Source organism: Ovis canadensis, chromosome 11 (assembly GCF_042477335.2).
Source record: "Ovis canadensis isolate MfBH-ARS-UI-01 breed Bighorn chromosome 11, ARS-UI_OviCan_v2, whole genome shotgun sequence".
Taxonomy (NCBI): Eukaryota; Metazoa; Chordata; class Mammalia; order Artiodactyla; family Bovidae; genus Ovis; species Ovis canadensis.
Genome location: NC_091255.1, coordinates 45,931,282 through 45,953,936, shown reverse-complemented (window position 1 = coordinate 45,953,936; position 22,655 = coordinate 45,931,282). Strand labels below are relative to the sequence as shown.

Below are 22,655 nucleotides of genomic sequence, written 5' to 3'. Positions count from 1 at the left end.
GAAATCCTTTACTGGCCTTCCTACCCCCAACTCCGGATGTTGGGGGCAGGGAAGGAAGATTGGCTAAGATCTTGTAATGGGTGGTTTACAGCTTGTAAAAAAAAAAAGCTGGGGCTGGGGTGGACTAGGAGATGTTACTTGGAGAAGTAAAGGGAGAAAAGATCAATAGGGGAGAAACCTTTTGGAGTTTGTTCAGGTGTGTGGGGCTATTTTTGTAGGGAAGCTAAAAATCTTTTTAAGAGTTTAGACTCATGGACATTAAGCAACTTTTTAGCAGGCCTGTTTTTTCCACCCTTCTCTCACCATAATTCTTAAGTGAATTGGGAGAGGGGTCCCCTTTGACTTCCTAGGGGAAGTGGAATGAGTTCCTGCCCCCTGAAGAATTCTATGCTTGCGCTTTATTTATATTTCTGGAACAGGCAAAGGCATAATTTTTTTTCACAGACCCCTACCTCTAGTCCCTCCCCTCAGACCTAGCCCACCCCTTCCAACTGGATTTTGCAAATACGCTTTGGCTGTACTATCCTTTCCGAGCCCCCCACCCCCACTCCTTCAGTCCATTGTTACAAGGGGACCATCTGGGGTGAGAGCTTTGTGTTCAGGCTGTGAGCTGGGGCTCTTTGGAGGGTCTAGAACTCCCTGGATGAATGGGTGTGTGTATGTGTGTGTGTGTGTGTATGTGTGTAAGAAAGAGACTGTTCAATACCTTCCTGTTCTCTCTTTAGCAAAGGGAGTACCTCTATCATGTTATCCCCAAAACTGATTCATGGTTCATATCTTTCATTGAACTCTGGCTGGGAAGTATAAGGGCAGTCTTTCTGCAAACCTCACTTTAAACGTGTTGACAGTGCAGAATTTTCTCTCCTGTTGCAGTCCCCAGAAAATCTATGATCCTCCCCCCCCCCCCCCATTTCAACTGGAAACTTGCTGCATTTCAGGATAGTCCCTGGCTTTTTCTGGGTGGGAGGGTGGAAGTGTGGGTGACTGTGCTTTTTTGAAGGCAGTTAAGAGGATCTACAAAGTTTAATGTGAGAAAAATCTGTTCAGTGCTTTAGGTTGAGATATTTAAGTAACATGGAACTGTTGTATCTATAGATGATCAATATGACTTGTAACTATGTTTATAGAGCTTGTGATTTAACCTCCAGTGCTTGAAATACTCTGTTATTGGAAAGGCAATTATGGTTAAGGAATAAAGAGGCAATAAAAGCAGAAGAAAGAAAAAAAAGTATTATTATTTGGAAGCATTTCCTGGAGATGGGAATAAGAGAAGTATGGACACTGACATCAGTAGATTTACTGAGAAGATAGTGGATTTTTGAACTGAAAGCTGAGTGTTTGAAACTTGTTGATGGGAAATAACCAGAATAACTGGAATTCTGAATAATGTGGAATTTTTCCTTTTGCTTTAAAGGATGGTTTAAATTTTAAAGGGAATGAAGTGAAAAGCAAGAAAAACAGCAAAATGTGATGAAATGGAACCCAAAACATTTATATTTTAATTTTCATGGTGCTCTGTATTTTATGGATCTTTTCTCCTAAGCCATCTGCTTGCTTTAAAGCCATTTTCAGGCTGCTTCTTGTTCCCTCCAAAATGTATTACTGAGAGCTTCTTTGAGTTGGGAAAGGGTGGGGTTTGTGAGGACTGGGTACAAAATCTTCCTTTCCACACCCATATTCGAACTTTTGTGTGTTCTCCCCCCTTCCTGAAACAATTTTTGAGCACAAACATTGAGTCAGTTGTGTTTTGTTCCTCTGAGTGGTGGTAAGGCACTTCATTTTTCTAGAATGAATCAATTTTTGAAGTTTTAGGATTTAAAAAAAGGTTTGTTTTCCTGAAGTCGGTTTGCTCTATCATTTTGTGTTCTTTGAGGAAGCATGTTGTGGTATGTGTTTTCAGTCTGTCTGAAAAGTATTTCTTCAGTTGGTTTGTTCCTGGCTTTTTTAGTTTTGTGGATGTATAGGACAGGAACTAGTTAATTAACTATGACTGCTGTATTTTAAGCAAAATGAACAATGGTGCATATATATATATGTGTGGGGTGTGTGTGTGTGTGTGTGTGTGTGTGTGTGTGGTTTTCACTGTTTAAAAATAGAGGAGAACTCTTCTTGATGTACTCAGTTCCAAATGAACTATGGCTTTAAAGATTTCCAAGAAATTCATAAAAACCTTCCAACCTAGTTCCTGGGGGGTTGTTTTGTTTGTTTTTGTTTTTAGAGGATGGGGGTTAGCAAGCAAAAGATACAATATTTTTTAGCAGTTCCCTCTGAGTAACTGATTTTGAAGTATTAATATATTTTGTTTTAACCTTGTATCTATTTGATAAATACAGTTTGTTCCTTTTTAAGAACTCAAGAGAATGAACAATATACATTAACACTGAAAACATTAAATTGAATTTTTTAGATGAATGGCATTAAATTTCTCTTGAGATCACCTTTCCAAATACCCTCTTAGTCAGTGTTGGAATTTTAGTCAAGAGTTTCAGCTTATTGTTGAGAATCTATATAAATTTACTGCCAAGTGTTAAGACAAAGGAGGCAAAGCAAAATTGTGGAAAGCATTTGTATTTATTTAATTTTTAAATTTGAGACACTTGAGTAGTGAAGGTAAAAGGGTATCATCCTAATGAGACTTGGGTATTTTGGAAGAAAATTCCTTAAAAGGGAATTAAATTTTTGTTTAATTGACCACTGTGTGTGACTTTTTCTAGAGGAATGTGGCCTAAAGATAGCATACCTCCTGTCAACTGGTGTCATCAAAATAAAAGGTGTTGTTAAGGGAAAAAAAAGATGTACTCCATTACTCTAGGTGAAATGTGTTCAAGATGAAGACTTTGATTTTCTTAGGCAGGTTAGTGTTGTTTTTTCTGATTTAAAATGAGGTGGGCTAATTGAACACTTTGCCTTGTATTTCTGACTATCAAAAAACACACAAAAAATGGTCTTCCAGCCAAATGAAGTGTGAGAACTTAGAAGAGTATGTATTCAAACTTTATTCTGATTGTACGGTTTAATTTTTAAAAGTTGGTTGCTTTAAAAATCTCTGTAAAGGGATGGCTTGTGAATGGCAACAAATATTTTTAAGTGATTTATGGAGACACTGAAGAAATAACTGGATCACTGAGTGTATTCAAAACAGACAAAAATTTTGCCTTCAGGAATGGGTTTGCCTTTAAGGAAAATTGTTCTTATGGGCTGAAATGAATTATAAGAGAAGCAAGGGAATGTCTTAAAAAAAAAAAAAAAACTTCAAAGGAGGAAAAGTACTAGAGTGGGAGTATTTGCAGGCACTTTTGCCATAGTGGTTATAGCTGAAAGGTACATTTGACCAGGTCTTCAACAAGTAAGTTGAAAGTAGAAATAGTTTTACACTTTTAGTAAAAAGGTTTTCTTAACTAATAGCAGTTTTTTTGAGTTTTAAATAAGTTGGAAAAAAATCAGTTGATTCTTAATTTTTCTGCACTGTTTGGAGAAAAGGTGGAAATCAATTCACTCTTTCCATTTTAATTGTCACCTAGAAAGTAAATGTTTGCAAATTTATTTTTTTCACTGCTAGAGAAATCTTTAACTTAGCATTTAGTGCTCAGTATTTGAAGATGACTTTGCTAAAGACAGTGGTATAAGACTGTCCTTTGGAAGAGCTGTAGGTTTCCAGAACCCTTGGCTTTCTAACCCAAAGTAGATGAAATTTTACTCCAATGATTTCCCAGATGGAGAACTTTTGCGTAAAGAGGTGGAAGAATTGTAATTCCCATCACTAATTTATTCAAAGTATAGTTAACTGGTCCAAATGTAAAATTGTAATGGCATAGACTTTGCTGGAACAAGAGCAAAACGTTCTTTCTTGTAATTATGTTTTAGAGGTGAAATACATGACGTTAATCATTGGAAGAATCTTGATTCAAAGCTTCAGAGCATCTAATCTTTTAAAATTACCTTAATATATGTCATTTGAATCTTACTTTATGTGTTTGAGTACTTTTAAGCCTCGTTTTTTTTAGCTTATTTATTCTATAATGTGTAACAACAGTTGACAAAGGCACCATTGAGATAGGCTTGTGAGTATAAAATTTTTAAACACTAAATTTTTTTTTTCAGATCTGGTTTAAAGTGAAAAGAAGGAGACCTAAGTGCTATTTGTAGACGTTTAAGGGTTTTTGTGATGAAGAGATACAGATTATTTATACGTGTGTTGATTTGTGTGTGGGGGGGGGCTGGTGTTGGTGTTGGTCATGTTGTCATTAGAATAAATGTATGAACCAAAGGCGTTTGAAGAACAGACATTTCGCCAACTGTTAGAATTTAAATTCTGTCTTGTTCGCTCCCCATCCTCTTAAAAGATTCTTAAAATGTGGCTAATGCCTTCCAGAAAGTGCAGCTTAGATTTTGGGATGGGAGTGTTTGGGAGAGAAAAGGGGAGGAAAAAAGCAGCAGGGGAGACTGGAAAAATCAGACGAGTTAGTCCTGGGTTGGAAATTCCAGACGGGGAAAAAAAAGAAAGAGAGATGGGGGTTGGGGTGGATTGCCCGCTTCTCTTTTAAAGAGGAGCGGCCAGAGGCGCACAGCGACCGACGGGAGAGGGGCTCTCAGACACCAGGTTTGGAAGACGGTGTTAGATTCAGCCCAGGGCAAGGCGATTTTTGCTTTCGGAGTTGCCTGCCTTCCCTTCGCTTTTTCAAAAAGCAGAGAAAGTCGAGGCGGCGCTGGAGGCGCTTCCTGGAGAGCCCGCGCCGGCCCCGCTGCCCTAACCCTTCCCCGCCCGCCGCAGCCCCAGCCCAGCCCCGGCCTCGCAATCTCTGCCCGCTCCGCGCAGGGGCCCCCGCCTGCCTCTGAGCCAGCCCCTGCCCGGGAACAGCCGCAGGCCTGGGTCTCCGAGGAGGGCTTCCTTTCCCAGGGTCCCCGAGACCCCTGGCTGCGACGCATCGGCCCACAGCCTCGTCTTGGTCCTGGGAGCCCCCAGATCCCAAACCTCGCCGCGGCTTACCCGGCCTTCCACACGGGGAGAGGTCCCAGGCCCCATGGTGCAGACCTTCTGGCACCCGCGCTGTCTCAAGACCTTTCCATTCTAAGGCAAAAACTAAAGGCTGGTGGGTGAATGTGGAGTGAAGAGGCAGAGGAGACAGGAAAAGAGCGGGTCCGGGGAAAAGAGGATGAGAGAGGTGGAGAGAAAATGGAAGTGCCTCTAGTTGCTGCCCTGTCCCATAGACCTGAGGCCCTTAGCCATGGGGCATAGAACCTTGAAGAGTTAACAGAGTGGGATAATATTTAATCTTTAGAAGATGGACTGTGTGTCCCTACCTCCCAAAGGCTGATTGAAACAATAACAAAGGGAGTAATAGTAACCAGAGGATCTACCATGGGTTTTATTTAGTTGTAAATGATTGACAGTAGGTCTTTCAGTTGGCCACTGGTGAGGCTGCAGAGATCCACCAAGTGTTTGACTCCACCTTAACGTCAGATTTGCATACCATTTCCACCTGTGTCTAGTCCATACCTTTTAAAATGTCTGTCAAAGGAAATAAGAAAAGGTCTGTCCTTGAAAAAAAAATGTGGAATCAAAATGTATGCTTTTTTGGAAATTGATTTGATTTGGCTGGAAGACAATCGTCCAGGAGAGCGCCTGTGATGGCAGCACAAACAGGGAGATGTCCAGTCCTTGGTTTGTTAACTGCGTTCCAGTAGAAGAACCTGGAGTTTGTTTACAGGGGGCTCTGTACTTTTTAGCAGGTCCAAGGGGTCATCCTAGTATTGAACAAGCAGAGTCAGCTTTGTAAGACCTGCTTCTCCTTTGCAGCCAGTAGGTTTGCAATAAAGTGGCATGGAGTGAAGGAAGAAGAGGCTTGAACAACCTTTCACCCTGAATGCAGACTGCTGAAATAAGATGTGTGTTGATTATGGGTAAATCACAGGAGAAGAGTAGGTCTGGACCTCATCATTTTAATATAGTTGGAGAAAACTTGATTGCGAAACGCTGAAATGTAACTGTATACAGAACAAACACCACCAGAAACGCAGTGCTAGTGCAGAAGTCCAGGCTTCCAGGATCTGATGTTCTGGTCGTGTGGCAGAGAGCAGAGAGCATGGCGAGCCACCAGTAAACTGCTTTTGTATGAAATACAGAGCAAATAACTGGAAGAGTAAAAAAAGGATTTTTTTACTAGACTGTCCAGATATTTTCAAAACCCCTAAGGACAAGTCTGACTTATTAGACAAGTGGCATTTTGGGGGCTAAAGGCATATATAAGTGATCGGTCAGGATGGGTGGGAAATTTGTTCATAGTTTAGTGGGGGAGGTTGTGGAGAAGATCCCTGTTAGAGAGGAGACAGAAGAAGTGAAGGATCTCTTTTTTTTTTCTCTTTGCCTCTACAGCATATCTGTTTTGTGGATGTTAGTCAATCCTTTGAACATTTCCTTAGGAAAAGTGGGTTAAGGAAGGCTTCATTTTTACTCATTTTGAGTTAGTTCAGTTAAAAAATTAGTTTTTCATCCAGATGTTTTGGCCACTTGGAATGGAAAATGTTAAGTCTGAGTGAAGTTTGATTGGATGGTTTAATTTAGTTAATTGGATATAGTTAGAATCTTTAAGAGGAGAAATGAGAGAATTTAGAAATTTTTAAAAGATTGTTTTGTGTAAAGGTTGTTTATGGAGTCTGAGTTCTTTGGCAACAGGAGCAGGGAGGACAGGAATCATTTTCAGAATTCTTGAGGCTCAAGGAGAGAGGAAGCACTATTATTAGGTCAGTCTCACGTCCTTCCCTAGGTCCCTCACTCAGTCTTACAGAAGTGTGGACACCTTTCCAGGTGTCGCCAGAGATCTCCGGAGAGTTTTAGAGTCCGGCAATGAGTGGGAAACTGGAAAAGTTAATTAATCTCCTTGAGCCACCATTACCTTAACTGTAAACTGGTGCTACCACACATTAGCTATTCCTATCCTTTGTTTTCGATATGGACTTGTGCCTCCTGTCTTTGGACTGGGTGTAACCATTGGGCTATTTTCCGAAGGCAGTAGGTAGGGTGTTCAACTCCGCTTCTGTGAATATGGTGTGCATTTTATGTGGAACAATGATGGATAGGCATATTGAAGGGGATTTGTGTGTAGGATGCTTTTGATAACCTGTGTGCTAAAAGGAAAGGCCACCTTTTGGGAGATAGAGATGAAGCTCATCAGGGCAACTGCCAAGAATCCCTAGATATGGACCCTACCATTGTCTCTTAACCATCCTTTTAGGAGAATAGAGCATATTTTCCATTGTTGATGCCCTCAGCCTGGACCAGGTTTCTCACTGAAATTTTACTCTGGTGCTACTGTCAAAGGTGCTTGTAGGGTAGGGAAACTGATGAGAAGAGAACTCCCCTAATTCTGCAATGAGGTAGGTTCTGTGAGAATTCCGGGTGAAGGGGACTCTTAAGTCCTCTAGAAGGGCTGAGGAAGGAAGAAATAAGCAGCTTCCCCTACCTGGTAGGAGATGGGCATGTTTGACTTGAAGTTCTGCTCTTACTTAGGCTAACAAAGTAGGCATTCAGGAGTTGGGGGTCCCTTGGATTCAGAGGTAGTGACTGCATCCCTGGCTCCCCTCCCTGTGCCCTCTTAGATGGCAAGGCCGTGGTGGTCTCAGTCTGTTTCCCTGGTCTGGAAATACTCTCCAGAGGTGTACTCTGGACCCACCTTCATGTCCACTTCCTTTCTTCAGCCCTTTCTGCTCAAAAGGTACAAGCATACCTACCCACAGACTTAGAGTCCCTCTCCACATTTCAGTCCAGAGAGTGAGGATTGAATCTTCTCTTAGTGGGGTGGGGAGGGGTAGGGCTTTCAATCCGGATGTGGTTTTTGACCATTTAACAGGCTTGTGACTTTAATCAGTTACTATAAAGGATTTTACAATTAGTTTATGTGGAATGATGTGTGTTGCCTCTTTTCTGGAGTGGCATTTGGGATTGCTTGAGGCTTGTCAACTTTCCATTAGGTACTCTTGAGGAGGAGAAAATGAGGGGAGACAGGAACTCAAGTGGGGGCTGTTGGGTGGAGTAAACTTGTTGGGGCTATCTATTCAGAATTAGACATTTATGCCACTTCCTCCTCCAGGTCTCTAAGTTGCTTGGGAGGAGAAGTCCAACTGTAATAGAGAGCAGTTGCCTTGGCAGGATTTGGAGACGGAACCCTAAATTAAAGGGCAAAGACGATCCTTCACAGACGTGGCTGTTGGTGGCTGCAGCCAGTTTGTTCTGAGCGAGGACTGGATGTAAATAAGATGTTGGCTGGGGAGACAGCAGGGTTCAGAAGAATAATCTTTTCATGTCCACTCCAGCAACTTTTTATTTAATGTGGAAGAAGGGAAAATCTAGCTGGCTGAAGTTTCATTTTATATAGAGGGGTTTCCTCCCAATGTTTATTACCATTTGGTTCAAAGCTGCTTCTGCTGACTTTTTAGAATAGGTTGGAATGATATAAGTCCAGAATAATAAGCTGTGGGAGGCAGGAGGGGGAATAAAATGATTTCACAAACCTCACAACCTCGCAGATCTCTCAGATCATCTTTATTTCACTTTCCCACCCTTGCCCCGACCATCTTGGGTAGTTTCCTTTAAACTTCTTTTTTTTGGCTGTGCCCCATGGTGTGTGGGATCTTAGTTCCTTAACCAGGGATGGAACACCTGCCCTGTACATTGAAAGTGTAGAGTCTTAGCCACTGGACCCCTAGGGAATTCCCTGAACTTCTAACTAGAAGAATAGTGCCTGTCTAGGCCCAAGTTCCTCTCTTCTCCTCTAAAACACCACACAGTCAGCCACTTTAGTCTGAGTGTGTGGGGGTCTTGCCATTCAGTCATCAGCCATTTTAGGGGATGAAGTGGGGCATAATTTTAAAAATACATATTTACGACTAAATCATGTAAGAAAATATTTAATTAGACATCTGATAGTTTGCATATTGCGCCAAAGCTTGGTACCTCTATTCATGCATGTATGCATGCATGCACTTATTTTTATCTGTTCAGAGTCTGCTATTGACATCCCCTCTGCCAGGTACCAAATACAAAGGACAAGATGTAATACAAAGACAGACCTTAGTCTTTAGTGTGGAGATGCAAGGAAGTACACTTTTATCAGATCATTTTTCTCCTGGAGATTTTAGGTTTCCTCCTCTATCCTTTTTTTTTTTTTGGTGTAAGCTGTGGCATAGTAAAAAAATTAACTTTAAATTAAAAATTAAATTTTATATTAAAATTAGTAAGCAATAATTAATAATTTTATGAAGTAAAATATATAGAGCATAAAATTGACCATTTTTAAGTATACAGTTCAGGTGTACTAAGAATATTCACATTGGGGTGCAGCCATCCTCTCCACTTATCTCTAGAAATCCTTTCATCTCGCAAGATTGAAACTGTACCCCATAAACAGTAACACCCCATTCCTACCTCCCTCCAGCCGTATTTGCATCATCGGTTTTGATTTTCTTACATGGTGGTTGCCTCCCCATTTTATATAAAATGGGAGTCTTTGCCTGACCCTTCTCCTGAATTAAACATTTGATTATTCATTGGTTTTTTTATCTAGCATTATTTGGTCTTTTTCAGGGCAGGGAATGGAGACATAGGGAGAAGGAGCTGCACAAAAAAGGTGCAAGATAACATTCCTGCCCCTCAGCATTTTCACTTTAGATCCAAGAAAAGCTGTGGGACCACAGAAACCAAGAGGCTGCAATGCGAGGCACACAACCTCAGGAACTAGCAGGAGGTAGGCTTTGAGTGAGTGTGAGCTGTGTTTCGAAGGATGGGCAGAAAAAATAGGAGTGGATTCGGGAGAAAACTGGGGGCAGGCAGCGAGATGTTTGTGGGGTGATAACTCTTCTGGAAGAGAGTGGTGGTATCCTAGTGGGGAGAGCAGAGCCCCCCTCCAGGTAGACACTGAATAGTCACTGTTATTTCCCCTATTGAGCATCTTTTTTGTGCTGTAGGTCAAAAGATGAGTGCCTTTTGCAATGATAAGCATTTATTGAGTACCTACTCAGATGTAGGCATTGTTCCTGTTTTGACTTCTAAGAACCCTGCAGGCATTAGTCTTCATTCCACAGAAGAAGCTGAACCTCTAAGTGGTTATGGTAGCTTAGCCAAGATTGTACCATGAATAAGGAGTGCTGAGATTCAAACTCAGACCTTTGTACCTTCAAGGCTGAGCTCTCTTAGAAGGTGGGAGCAGGTGATCCTTTAAGAGAAGTTGAATGTTTTTTGGGGGGAGGGCATAAGGTTAGCAAATAAAAACATGCTTGGCATTAATTTTTCCTGTGTTCTGAGTCTCCTGACTCTAGATATTTTATACCTGCCTTGCATTGTATTTTCTTCTCATCATTGGAATTTTCAGGCAATCTTGACTGAAGAAAACTAAGAGTGTTCTCCCTGTGTCTGGGCAGCTGTGATAGGAAATGGGAATTCTTCTCTTAATGAAAAACCTACGGAAAGGGAGTTGAATGAATTGGAGAAGGACTTGAGTGGTTTAGGATTCAGATGTCCATCTCAGCTTGCCCTTTGGCCAGATGTGGGTACACTTTGGGATCTGGGGTCAGTATCTTCTTGGGCCTCCTGCCATCTGAAACCTCCCATCTCCTAAACCCGGAAAATAAACTGGGTATGTATGTATTTTGAGTTCTAAGAGCTTCCATCCTTTGGCATTCTTGGATGTGCCAGGGCTGGAGCTTTAGGTTGATTTTTTTTTTTTTTCTTTCCCTTTTCCTTTTGTTTAGGTTCAAACCTGGGGAAAATGGGAGGCTGGGGGGAAGGGCAGGGCCCAAGTGGCTTCCCCTCCCACCCTGCCTCCTCCTAGCAGGAAAGGACAAAGAGTTAACCTTTGTTACAAGCCTACAGAATCATAATTCATAGCTCATACATGTTTTTGAGGAGCGAGAACTCAGTTACCTTTCCTGGTGAGCAGGAGCAGGCTTCATGGTGTGGTGACACTTGGCGGGCTAGTGTCAACTTGGGACTAGGCACTTAACCCCTGAGCCTGTTTTTGAGCTGCAGAATGAAAGTAAAAATATTCTCAATATTCTGTGGTTTAGAGGCTCAAATCAACCTCTTGTGTTCTAGGCTCATAGGAGAGTGTGGGTTGTAAACCCAAAGAGGCTGTTGTGTCTGCCTCTTTGCTGAAGTACTGTGTAAACGTGAGTTTATTAATAAGACTATCTTTAACTGATGACACCCCAAGAGGGCGGACAAAAGAATGTCATTTGCACCCCCAGACAAATGCCCTACTCTGCGTGGAGGTGTGACTCTTTGATTATAAATTTTCTATAGTGGCTCCCAGAACGCCCAGGGAGGAGGGTCTTTTTTCACGAGGCCCGGAAGGCCTCTTGGTTCCGCGCCCCCAGCCCACCCCACTCCCAGGCCTCGGTTCCTGCCTTCTCAGTGGGAGGCCTCCCGGCCCGGGTCCTGCCTCCTCCCACAGCCCAGCCGAGGTCTCTAAGGAATGCCGCCTCCCGGGCCATTTTCTCCCCTCCTGCTTCTGCGGCCCCACTTCCAGCCCCCTACCCCCAACCGGTTCCCACTTAAATGCTTGCAGGCCTGTTTGCAGGCGGGAAGCCCCCTCCCCCACAGGACCACCTCAGTCACAGCCCTGACCACAGGGAGGTCGGGTCTGGATTTACTAAAGGACCCCAGAGGGGGAGCCTGCCCCTCGCTGGCTGCCAGGCTCGCTGATGGGGTCGGGTTTCGGCCGGTGGCTCTGGAGAGAGAGACAAAGGGCAAAGTCCTGGTCCCCACCCCCACCCGGCAGCCCCCGGCGGCCGTCCCCTCCCCCTCCGGGCCCTGCGCGGGTAGCCCGGGGCCCCCTGGGCCGGGTGGGACCGGCTGTGGCGAGTCGGGAAGCCGAGGGGGTTCTGGCGGCAGAACGTTCTAGACCGCCGGGCCCCCGCGGGCCCCGGGCACACCCTCGGTCCCCCTCCTTGTGCTCTGCCAACTCGGCCCACCCAGCAGCCGGGTTGGGGGGCTGAGCGCTCGGCTTCTGCCGGCTGAGGTGAGAGGGGCTGGGGGAAGGGGCCGGCCCACGTGGGGCACAGGCCCGGCGACGCCAGCCCGGCCGCTCAGCTGCTCGGCCCTTCTCAATTGCCCGTTCATGAGGACTCCCCTCCTCCCCCCCAGCTGCTGCCAGCCCTCCCCCACCCTCAGCTGCTGCCGCCCTTCCCAGGCACCTCTTTCTCCTTTGCCTTGCCGCGCCTGCTCCCCGTTGTCCTCGCCGCCCTGGGTCCCTTGGGCTCTTGGAGCCCTTGCTCCTGCTCCTGGCCCAGGATGGTGAGAACCATCTCCCATGACGCTGATGGGACGTCCTGGCAGAATCTGGGGCTGGGGAGAAAGGCCTTTAACAGAGAGGGCATGTCGCTCCCGCCCAAGCCGGGGCAGAACTCAGGGCTGCACGTCCGTGGCAGGGGAGAATTGTTTTGATGCACTACCCACTAGAAAGAAAGAAACATCAGTTCCTGAAGTTTTCCACCACCAACAGGTCTGCGTTGGCAGCTGGAGGAGAGAATTCCTTGAGATTGTTAACCTCCTGTTGGAGGAACACAACCAGAGCACCTTCCCACCAACAGGGTGAATTGTATTTTTCAACGTCTACTGGCATACATCCCCATCCTTTCACAGGAAAACCAGCAATTCCAAGAAGCGCCCAAGTGACACCAAGGTCTTTCTCAGTGCAAATTTTGAGTTGCAGAAGAAGAGAAGAAGATTTCTGTTAAGACTGATCTAGTTTTCATTTCTTTGCTTCTCTGCCTCAAAATCTTAGCCTGGAGCTGTGCTTCAGAGCTTGCTGGTCCCCCATGAGGGGAGGGACCCCCCCACCCTGCCGCCCCCTTGCTTCATTTCTGAGGCACACCTTGGTAGTGCTTTCCCTTGAGTGTCAGCTCCATCCTCAGCCAGGTCTCTGGCCCCTGAGGCCAGACCTTTTGGCTCTAAAGCTTCTTCAAGAGATGCTGATATCTCCACTGAGGGGATGAAAGCTAAATCCGTCTCTCCGTGAGGTCTTTCTAGCCCCCTCTACCTTTCCGTCAGAGTGTATTAGCCTCCCCGGCTCTGAGGGAAGATCCTGGGAACGCTTCCCATTACCGGCCAGAGAATGAAGGTGAGCGGTGTCCCCAATGGTTCATTTCTTACCCACAGCGTTGCTCCCTCCACCAGCAGGGTTGTGCTACTCACAGTGGGCACCTCTCCTGTTTGTCTCCATGCATCCAGTTTAGCGCATGGCTCCTTCACACCTCGCACTTCATCTGTTGAGCTCAGGAGGCCATCTCGGGCTCTAGGCAGCCCTCAGGTGAAAGCGCATGGATTCTAGGCAGAGAGAGCACTGTGGAGGCAGGGAGTGGCAATTGGCCCAGGCTGACTTGGAATTTGTCTCGAAAGAGCTACGCTGCCTTAGCTTCTGTTTTGGCTTCCTCTGGCGCTGCCCAGATGGGCAAGGAAAAAAAAAAAGTGGGCTCTCTAGTCAAACCATGTATTTCCGAGATGAGTAAATTGAGCAAAAGATTTATTCCTCCTTTGCTTGCTCTCCAACACCAGGTAGCGCCTTCCCAACTGCCTGTCAACCTCTGCACTCCTGCCTATCCCAAACCAAGATGAAATTTTGCAAGACAATATTTGGTGACTATACTTTTTCCCTGCTAACAAATCTGACAATCATCCAGCCGTATTATAGTGTAGTTAGCTCTTCTGCAAGTTAAATCCTGTGCCCAAATTGGAGCCGCATGCAATAAAAGCCAGTTGGCACGCACTTAGCCATACAGAATATGGGCATTTTTCCTGCTGCTGACATTGGGGCTATACAAGCTTCTGCTGTGTTAACACTTCTTGTCAGAGAGAAAGAACCGAAGTTTGGTGAGATGAGCAGAAACCAGCCTGGGAGGAGAGCTGAGTTCTAGTCCTACCTCAGTTTCCAAGTCTCTTTCCTTTTCCTGTGCCTCGGTTTCTCCTTCTATAAAATGAGACGGACTATTTAGGACTCTGTTAGACCTCAGTGTCTACATCTGATTTCCTCGGTGTTGGAATCTGATTTTCTTCAACTGGAACTTGCTATTGCTGGGTTAATTATGTGTGTGTGTCCTTGGTCATCTGAGAAGCCTAATGAATCCCCGTCTTCTTCCCTGATTCCAGGCGGGCCAGGAGCACTTTAAACACAGTACAAGAGCCTTCCAAAGAGGGGCTATGATTTGTCCCAGAGTTTCTCCCCAGAATTTGCTTCCTGTCCTCAGCATTAGTTCAGGAGCACACGGACGGTGTGTGTGCTGCATACCTTTAAAAGACCATGTTTGAGGGACCAGAGATACATTCCAGCGGTGTCCCTGCTGTCCTGTTTCCCCAATACTTTGACCCCTTGGTGGTGGCATCTGCTCTGCCTGGTTCTGCATCTTCCAGCAGGTCTGTGTTTTCCTTTCCAGCCCCTACCCTGCCCGTCAACCCACCCGGCTGCCTGCCTGTCTGGCTGCCCTACCTCTGGATCAGCCTGGCACAGAGCCCTGGGCATTGTGCCAGCTTCTCCTCCCCTCCCCAGCCCCGCCCCCTTTCTCAGCTACTGCCATGCTTGGAGCGTGCCAGGTCCGCCCCCTTCAGAAGCTTTCCTCCACAATTATTTTTTTCTCCACCTCTCCACTCTACAGGGATAAGGAGGCAGGGTGGGGAGGAAGGACTAGGTCAATGGTGATCTTATGGGAAGGGCAGAGGTTGGCACATTAGGACATCTTTTATGTGTGATTTTTCAGTTGGGCAAAGCAACTGGGATGGGAGCCAGCTTTGGGGGGGCGGGGTCGGTGCCTCTTCTCTGGTGTCAGCTGCATGGGACTCTCTTGTTGAGGAGTCGACAGTATCACCCACTTCTGAAGGGTTGCTGTGCCCAGCCCACCTCCTCAATGCAGTTAACCTTGTCTGTTCCCTTCTCCCGTCCCTAACCAAGCTAGGGTGTCCTGCTGGACTGTAAACTGAAAGCAGGAGGCTTGCCTAGCTTCCTCATCACTCCATGCTCTGTACTGCAGCACAGTGCCTCGCACAGTCCAATAGAAATGTGAGGCAAGGCACACATCTAAGTGTAAATTTTCTAATAGCCACATTGAGGAAAAAGTGGAAAAAAATTAAATTTATTTTTGGCTGTGCCGGGTCTTCGTTGCTTTTCGAGGGCTTTCTTATTTTGGTTTCTTCTCTTGTGCGTAACATGGCCTCACTAGTTGTGGTTCCCGGGCTTAGTTGCTCTGAGGCATGAGGAATCTTCCTGGACAGGGATCGAAGTCATGTCCCCTGCATTGGCAGGTGGATTCTTAACCACTGGACCACCAGGGAAGTTCAAAAAAAGTGAAAGTAATGTAGAAGGTTAACTCAACAAATTATTTTTTAAATTTATTCAGAGATTATTGTCAGCATGCAATCTGTATAAACTTACTTTTACTACTTTATTATTATTAATTTTGGGGGATACTACCTTCCCTGGTGGCTTGGCAGTAAAGAATCCGCCTATAATGCAGCAGACCCAGGTTTGGTCCCTGGGTCAGGAAGATTCCCTGGAGAAGGAAGTGGCAATCCACTCCAGTATTCTTTGCCTGGGAAATCCCATGGACGGAGCAGCCTGCTGGGTTGCAGGTTCAGAAAGAATCGGACATAACTGAATAACTGATCATGATGAGCATGAAGTCTTAGGAACCCAATGTGTATTTTATTTTACTGTTAGAGCCTGTTCCAATTCATATGATAAATTTTCATTGGACGCATTTGATCTGTATTTAGAGTTCATAAAATTTAGAGACGAAAAAGTTAAATTATGTGAAACCTTTAGTTTAAAGAAAAAATTCAGTCGCTGATTTGAAGTGCTCAGTAGCCACACGTGACTAGACTAATGGCTACTGCAGTGTGGATAACGCAGGTTCAGTGCCTAGCAGGTGCCAAGAAAGTCTGGAATGAATGACTCCAGCAGCTGGACACCAGAAACCTTAAGAAAGTGGTAATGACCTTGACTGCTGATTAGAATGAAAAGAACATGGTGTCATTGCAAGTTTGAAAAATCTTAATTAGTTGCTCACTCTTTTAAAATGGCCAAGTAATAACCCCAACCCCATCACCAGGCAAGCTTAGTTTTCTGATTGCCTTGGGCTGTTTCTTCCCACATTTTCGAGGAGATGCCTGGAGGCTGGAGTGAATTTGGGTATCACTGGGGATGAAGTTAGTGTGGATGTGTGAGTGAGTGTCTTAACTTTGGGCTATGGATGGATTCCAAAGCTTTCATTAACCCATGAAATCTTTAAATTGTGTGCAGAATGTTTGCATCTTTCTGGTGAAGAGTGTTCTTACCTTTTATCATATTTCCTAATGAGAATCTCCAGGGGAAAAATTGGTTCACAACCACTTCTGTAGACCATTAAGACACAGAAAGTCACTCTAATTAAAAAGGTGTAGGAACTTTTAAAATTAGTGGTCCAGTGGTTAGAACTGCATGCTCCCAATGCAGAGTGGCCTGGGTTTGATCCCTGATTAGGGAACTAAGATCCTGCATTCCACAGCAAAGATGCCACAGTGAAGATCCTGCATGCCACAACTAAATAAATATTTGGCACAGCCAAAGACATTAAAAAAAAAAGAAAGTGTATCATTGTAGGTGGATAGGGTTGATCTGTATCTGGGAATACAAGATCCAGTAAAATGGGCTAATCCTAATCCTTTGTTTCTGTGATGTGAGAAACTCAGGTCTGTAGAGTTGGAGGCCTGACTTGCTCAAGAGCATGCAGCCTGCTAGTCAGAACCGTGACCTGGGGGAGAGGTGGAGATGAGGGTCTAATCTGGAGAATCTGACTTAATCCTAGTTCTCTGGAGAGATGAAAGCCTTAATTTGATTCTGATAGGGGGCTCTGGGGGTTGGGGCCCCAAGCCTGAACAGTTTTCCAAAACCTGCTGTTGCCTCTCTCCACAACTGGCTTGCTCCACCTTGATGTAAAGGGAGTCTTCCCACTAGAGCAAGATGAGGTCGCTAGCATAATTGAAGGTCGCATCCTACCCTCTGGACATGGGGGTGGAAGGAGGAGGGAGGTGGTTTGTCTGCAGGGGTTAGAAAAAGAACACTTCTAGGGCAGGCAGTTTTTAGCTGTCCTTCCGAAGACCTAAAGACCTCCCAGGGTGTGTTCTGTCCAGGTGTGTGTTCTGTCGTCTGGGGAGGCCCCCTTCTGAAAGGGGGCCTGTGTGTCTGCTTGTCTCCCCACTGGACCTCAGACCCATCCTCCCTGCCCCCATGAGGCTCCTCACCAGGGCCTGGATTCTTGCTAACAAAAATAATAAAAATAAAATAAGAAAAAACTTTATTGGCTTAGACTCATTAATTTTGAATCTGTGATGACATTAAAATTGGGTGAGCTAGAATTATCTTTTTAAAAAATGTTTTTGTTATGGAAAAAAAAATTTTTGAAAAGTAGAAAGGATAATTAAATAATTCCCCCATGTACCCATCACCAAAAATTACCAAATCATATTTGATCTGTATTAATTTTACCCCTGGTTACTTTAAACCTAGACATGACATTTTATCTGTAACTGTTTCAGTATGTATTTCTAAAAATCAGCATTTTATCTTTTTGGCCATGCCTTGAGGCTTATGGAATCTTAGCTCCCCTGCCAGGGATTGAGCTCTTAACCTCTGATGGTGAGAGCTGCTCAGAGTCCTAACTGCTGCTGTGAGTGCCCGTGCGCTCAGTCTCTCAGGGGTGTCTGACTCTTTGCCACCCCATAGGCTGTAGCCGCCAGGCTCCCCTGTCCATGGGATTTTCCAGGCAAGAATACTGGAGTGGGTTGCTATTTCCTACTCCAGGGGATCTTCCCAACCCAGGGATCGAACCCGTGTCTCTTGCATCTCCTGCATTGGCAGATGGAATCTTTACCACTTTGCCACCTGGAAACCCTCTAACCACTGGACTGCCAGGGAATCCCCTGACTTTTTTTTTAAGAATCTTAATTTTTAAAAAAATGGTACAAATGAACCTATATACAAAACAAATAGACTCACAGATATCGAAAACAAACATACGGTTACCAAAGCCTGTTCTAATATTATCAAATATCTAGTCAATGTTCAAAACCCATGAATCCCTTTTCAACTAACTATGGAAATATATGTCTTGAGAAGTTATAGGTGGGGTGTTTTGACTTCCTGGAGAGCAGTACCCACTCAGCACGTCTGCTCTTCACTCTGATGGTTGAACTCTATGAGTGTTTTAAATTTGTCCTCAAGCCAAACCTTTCCTGTATTTTGGCAAAGACTTTTGTTTCCTTTCTGTCATCGAAAAGGCAGCACAAGGGGACAAGCCTGGAAGAGCCTGGAACCAGACAGCCTCTGTGTTTCAGTACTGACTCTGACTCTGGGTATCTGACTTGGCAGATAATCAAGCCCTCAATCTCAGGGCCTCAGTCTGTAAAGTGGAGCTGCAGTTACCATGGGCATGGATAGTGGGAGGCTTCTTGGAGGTGTAGAATCTGCACCTGGCGTCTGGTAAGCACTCCTGACATGTTAGTGTCTTCCTTAATGAACTGTTTTCCTTCCCATTCAAGGTCAATGACATGTCTCTCAAAAAGTAAAAAGGATCAGAGGTCCCTGCCCCGGGGAGCTTCCAGTCATACTTTCAGGGTCCAGCTCCTGTTCTTCCTGAATCTCTTGTTTTCCTACTTATCTCCTTAGCTGTTGCTCAGATGCTCTCTCCCTCTGGTCTCTCCTGAAATCTCCCCTGGGCTTGAAGGAGGTCACTTGGTCCCTGTGGCCCTCGTGTCTCCTGCTTGCCCCCAACCACATCAGAAGGGAGCGTCCCCTATGATTGCTCTGTGTCTGGGGAGCTGCCCCAGGGCCTGCTGGTTAGGGCAGGCAGAGGGGGTCAGAAGCCTCAGGGTGTTGGCATCCAGGGCAATAATTTGACTTGTGCAACCATTGCCTTCATTGCCAGGGGCTGGAGGCTTTACTCTTTCCCTTCGCGAGTTTATCAGCTCCAGGATGGGTGGTGGCTCCTGAACCTCTGGGAGTTCTCTTGCTTTTCCGAACAGTAGGTATTAGCATGTAGGGTCCTGCTCAGTGTGCAGTGCCCTGTGTGCCTGTAGTGCAGAGGCTCCACTCTAATCTAGTGGAAACCTGTCTATCAGTCGAGTGCTGGATTGGGACCCTTTGGTTGTCACAGGAGGTGGAGGTGTGGGCTGTGGTATTTCCCGCTATTTCCCCATCAGTGCAGAAGCCTAACCATTTTACAATCACAGGTAGCCACTCCTTGTCAGACGTGTAGCCTCTTCCCGTGCCAGTGTCCTGGGGACTGACCGGAATTGGGACTGGGACCATGACTTAGCAGGCCTCCTGCCTGTTCTAAGTCCTCACAAAAGCCCTATCAGTTTTCCACAGGAGGAAACTAAGGTACCGAGTAAAGAAGTCAGGGATTCTTAACTTCCATGCTGACCCTCCAAGCCCTCAGCACCCTGCCCTGGCCCAGCTTGTACTGGGCAACCGGAAATGCCTGTAGGGTGAATGAGTTAGCCGTGGGTTCCTGGAAGGGACTTGAGTACTGGGTCCAGTTCTCAACATGGCCCCATGTGCCTTGGGCCTGAAAGAAATTAGGTAGCACCATACTTAATACATGGAGAAGGCAATGGCACCCCACTCCAGTACTCTTGCCTGGAAAATCCCATGGATGGAGGAGCCTGGAAGGCTTCAGTCCATGGGGTCGCTAAGTCGGACATGACTGAGCGACTTCACTTTCACTTTTCACTTTCATGCATTGGAGAAGGAAATGGCAACCCACTCCAGTGTTCTTGCCTGGAGAATCCCAGGGACTGTAGAGCCTGGTGGGCTGCCGTCTATGGGGTCACACACAGTCAGACACGACTGAAGCGACTTAGCAATAGCAGTACTTAATACAAACCAGGCCAAGGGCTTAAAAGACAAAAGCTCGTGGTCTCTGTGTTTTTGTCAGGGTTTGCCTTGCTGGCCAGGTTTGGAGGCCTGAAGTGGCCTTGTGTGGGTTCCCAGGATTGGGTGTGTGTGCCCTGGAGAGGTGGGTGAGCCGTGCCTTTTGGGGGTGGGGGAGGGCTGCAGGATGTCTTTTCTTTCATTGGTTGGGTGTCCCTGCCCTCCTCCCCCCTCCTTCTCTTGGAACATTCCAGACATTCCAGACTGCCATTGCTTTCAGGATATGGATTAACATCCCAAACTGAGATTTGATTTCACCTCCCCATCCGTTCCCAACTCTTCCCTACCCTAAAAGAAAGCCCCTAAAAGAGGGAGTTTGAAGTAAGAAGAGGATATATATATTTTTTGAAGAGGGTATTTTTGATCCTTGACCTGAGATTGTAGTAAGGGACCGTCCTGAAAGAGTGCTCTTCAAACTAAACTTCCGCAGGGGGTTGCTTTAAGCCCTTACTGGTTTGAACTCCAGGCTGTCAGCTGCCCATCCCCTTGTGGTCCTCAGAAGCATTTGCCTGAGAGAGGTCCTCACTCACCTTGGTGACCCCTGTCACTAGCATTAAGGTAGATCAGTGTTCTCAGTCTTCTAAATCACCTCTTTAGTTCGCCAAGAGTTTGACTTTCCTCCTGCGAGAGCTCCTGTGTTTTCTTTGCCCATTTCATCACAAAATGAGTTGTTTATGGGAAATCCCATATAGCATGTGATGCAGATACCATGAAGCTCACTCTTGGCCATTGAACTGGATCCCGAGAAGCTGGCGGGGTGTGGGACATGAGGCCCTGGAATGGGGCTTGTTTCTGATGCTTGTTCTTTTGTCCTGCTATGATCTATCCTCCTTAGATCAGGTTCACGAACCAAACCAAAGTAAAGAACCATTATGCCACATTTCTCTTAAGTTGTTTCAACCCCAGAAGAGATTTCGTTAGTGTATTTCATTGATAAAGACTCTCTACCCCCAAAACTGCAGAGCTAGAAGGGGTCTTAAAGACCCTTCTGTTTCCGTTCTACATCTAAAGAAAGGCTTGGTCACGGGTGAAATGAGTGAGCTGGCCGAGGGCAGAGAGCCAAGATCAAAACATTTACAGTTAAGAGTTTAGCATCCCTTCCCTTGCCCTCATGTGTGTGTAGGGTTTTGTTTTATATATTTTCTTGTCCACGCCACGTGGCATATGGGATCTTAGTTCCCCTACCAGGGATGGAACCCATGCCCCTTGCATTGGAAGCATGGAGTCTGGACCACCAAGGAAGTCTCACTCTCATGTGTTTTGAGCATGATTTTCCCCTAACTTGGCAAGAGCTGACTTGGCCCTGTTGCATGTCAGCCAGGAACACGGGGCCTAAAGCTTGAGTGGCTTAGTCAGGACAGCCAGTCGGGGGCAGTTGAAGGGCTGGAACTGAACTTTCTTGCTTCCTGCTCTCATTTTTCCCTCGTGCCACTGGAATTTCATTGGACCATGTCCCGAAACTGAGAGTTTTGTAATCAAGGATACACAAAGACAAGTGACAGTTGACCAATGCAGATCAAGTCAATTGAAATGTTTTAAGCCCAGGGATTAGGGCATTGATTTGGGTGGTGAGCAATTAATTGCCCTGGGAATCAACCTCGAACCTGAAAGCCTTCCTCAGGGAAAATTACATTTTTAAGAGGGGTTTGAAAGATGGGAAGGAGGAACTATAATAAACTGGGAGGAGGGAAGGGGGTGGTCACGATGCTGGATTGTGTGTGTTAATCACTCCACCTTAGTATCCACACGTGTGTCTATTATTACATTTTAAGTACGATGCTTACTCGAAACCCTTTGCTAAGCTCTTGATAATATTATCTAACATCGCTTTATACCTCCCTGTGAATAGGTATTATCCCTGTTTTACAAAGGAGAAAACTGAGCCTCAAGTTAAATAACCTTTTAAAGATCAGTGCTAAGTGAAGCGCAAGTTTAAATCTGTATCAAAGAAAGAGCTTAGCTACTGCCAACTATCCTGCTGCAATTTGTTTGCATATATGTTTCCCCTAATAAACTGTGAGCAGCTTGAGGCCAGGCACTTTGTTTTATCAGTTGTGTCCCCAGCAATGTAGAACAAAGTGATCCAGCATGGAGTAGACCCCGATTTAAAAAGGTATCAGGTGAATGATTCATACAATAATTCACATAGCTAGCTCTGTATTCCTAGAGGCTGAAACCCGGTGGGTGGTAACGGATGGTTACTGAGTAAGATATAACTAGTGAGGAACCTAAGAGAGATGAACAAAGCAGGTATGACTGGGGGGAATTAGTTATCCTAGCGCTTAGGGCACCTGGTTTTGGCTTTCCTAGCTGTGGGCGCACTGTATTTCGCTCTCTAAAGAGGCCAGGTTTCCATTCCCAAAGGTTATCATTCTTAGACTCTTAAGGCTTTGGTGTTGAATAGAAGGTAGGAAGATAGACTGGAACGAGGACTAAAACCTACAAGGTCACAGGCCCCTAAAGTATCCAGAGCTGTCACTGATGTTTTCTCTCTGATTTCAGGAGTCGAAAAATACAGATCCGAAATATTCCACCCCAGCTTCGATGGGAAGTAAGTGATTAGGGGAAACTGTTAGTGGGGTCGTGGAGACTGGGAGGGAAGTCTTGGTTAGCCTGAGGTGGCAGAGATGACTGGGAGGTGTCCTGGGGGCTTGGTTCTAGGCCAGAGGTTCTGAGGGAGGGGGTGGCGGGGTGGACAGTTGGATT

The 22,655-nt window shown here is 45.6% G+C and overlaps 1 protein-coding gene across 2 annotated transcripts in view; it reads left to right on the top strand.

Moving 5' to 3' along the window:
* Positions 1 to 22,655, top strand: part of IGF2BP1 (insulin like growth factor 2 mRNA binding protein 1) — a 40,186-nt gene that overhangs the window by 1,800 nt on the left and 15,731 nt on the right. For both annotated transcript variants that reach the window (XM_069543203.1, XM_069543205.1), the window contains exon 3: positions 22,452 to 22,500. In XM_069543203.1, coding sequence (XP_069399304.1) covers positions 22,452 to 22,500 — 49 coding nt within the window. The remainder of the gene's footprint in view (positions 1 to 22,451; positions 22,501 to 22,655) is intronic.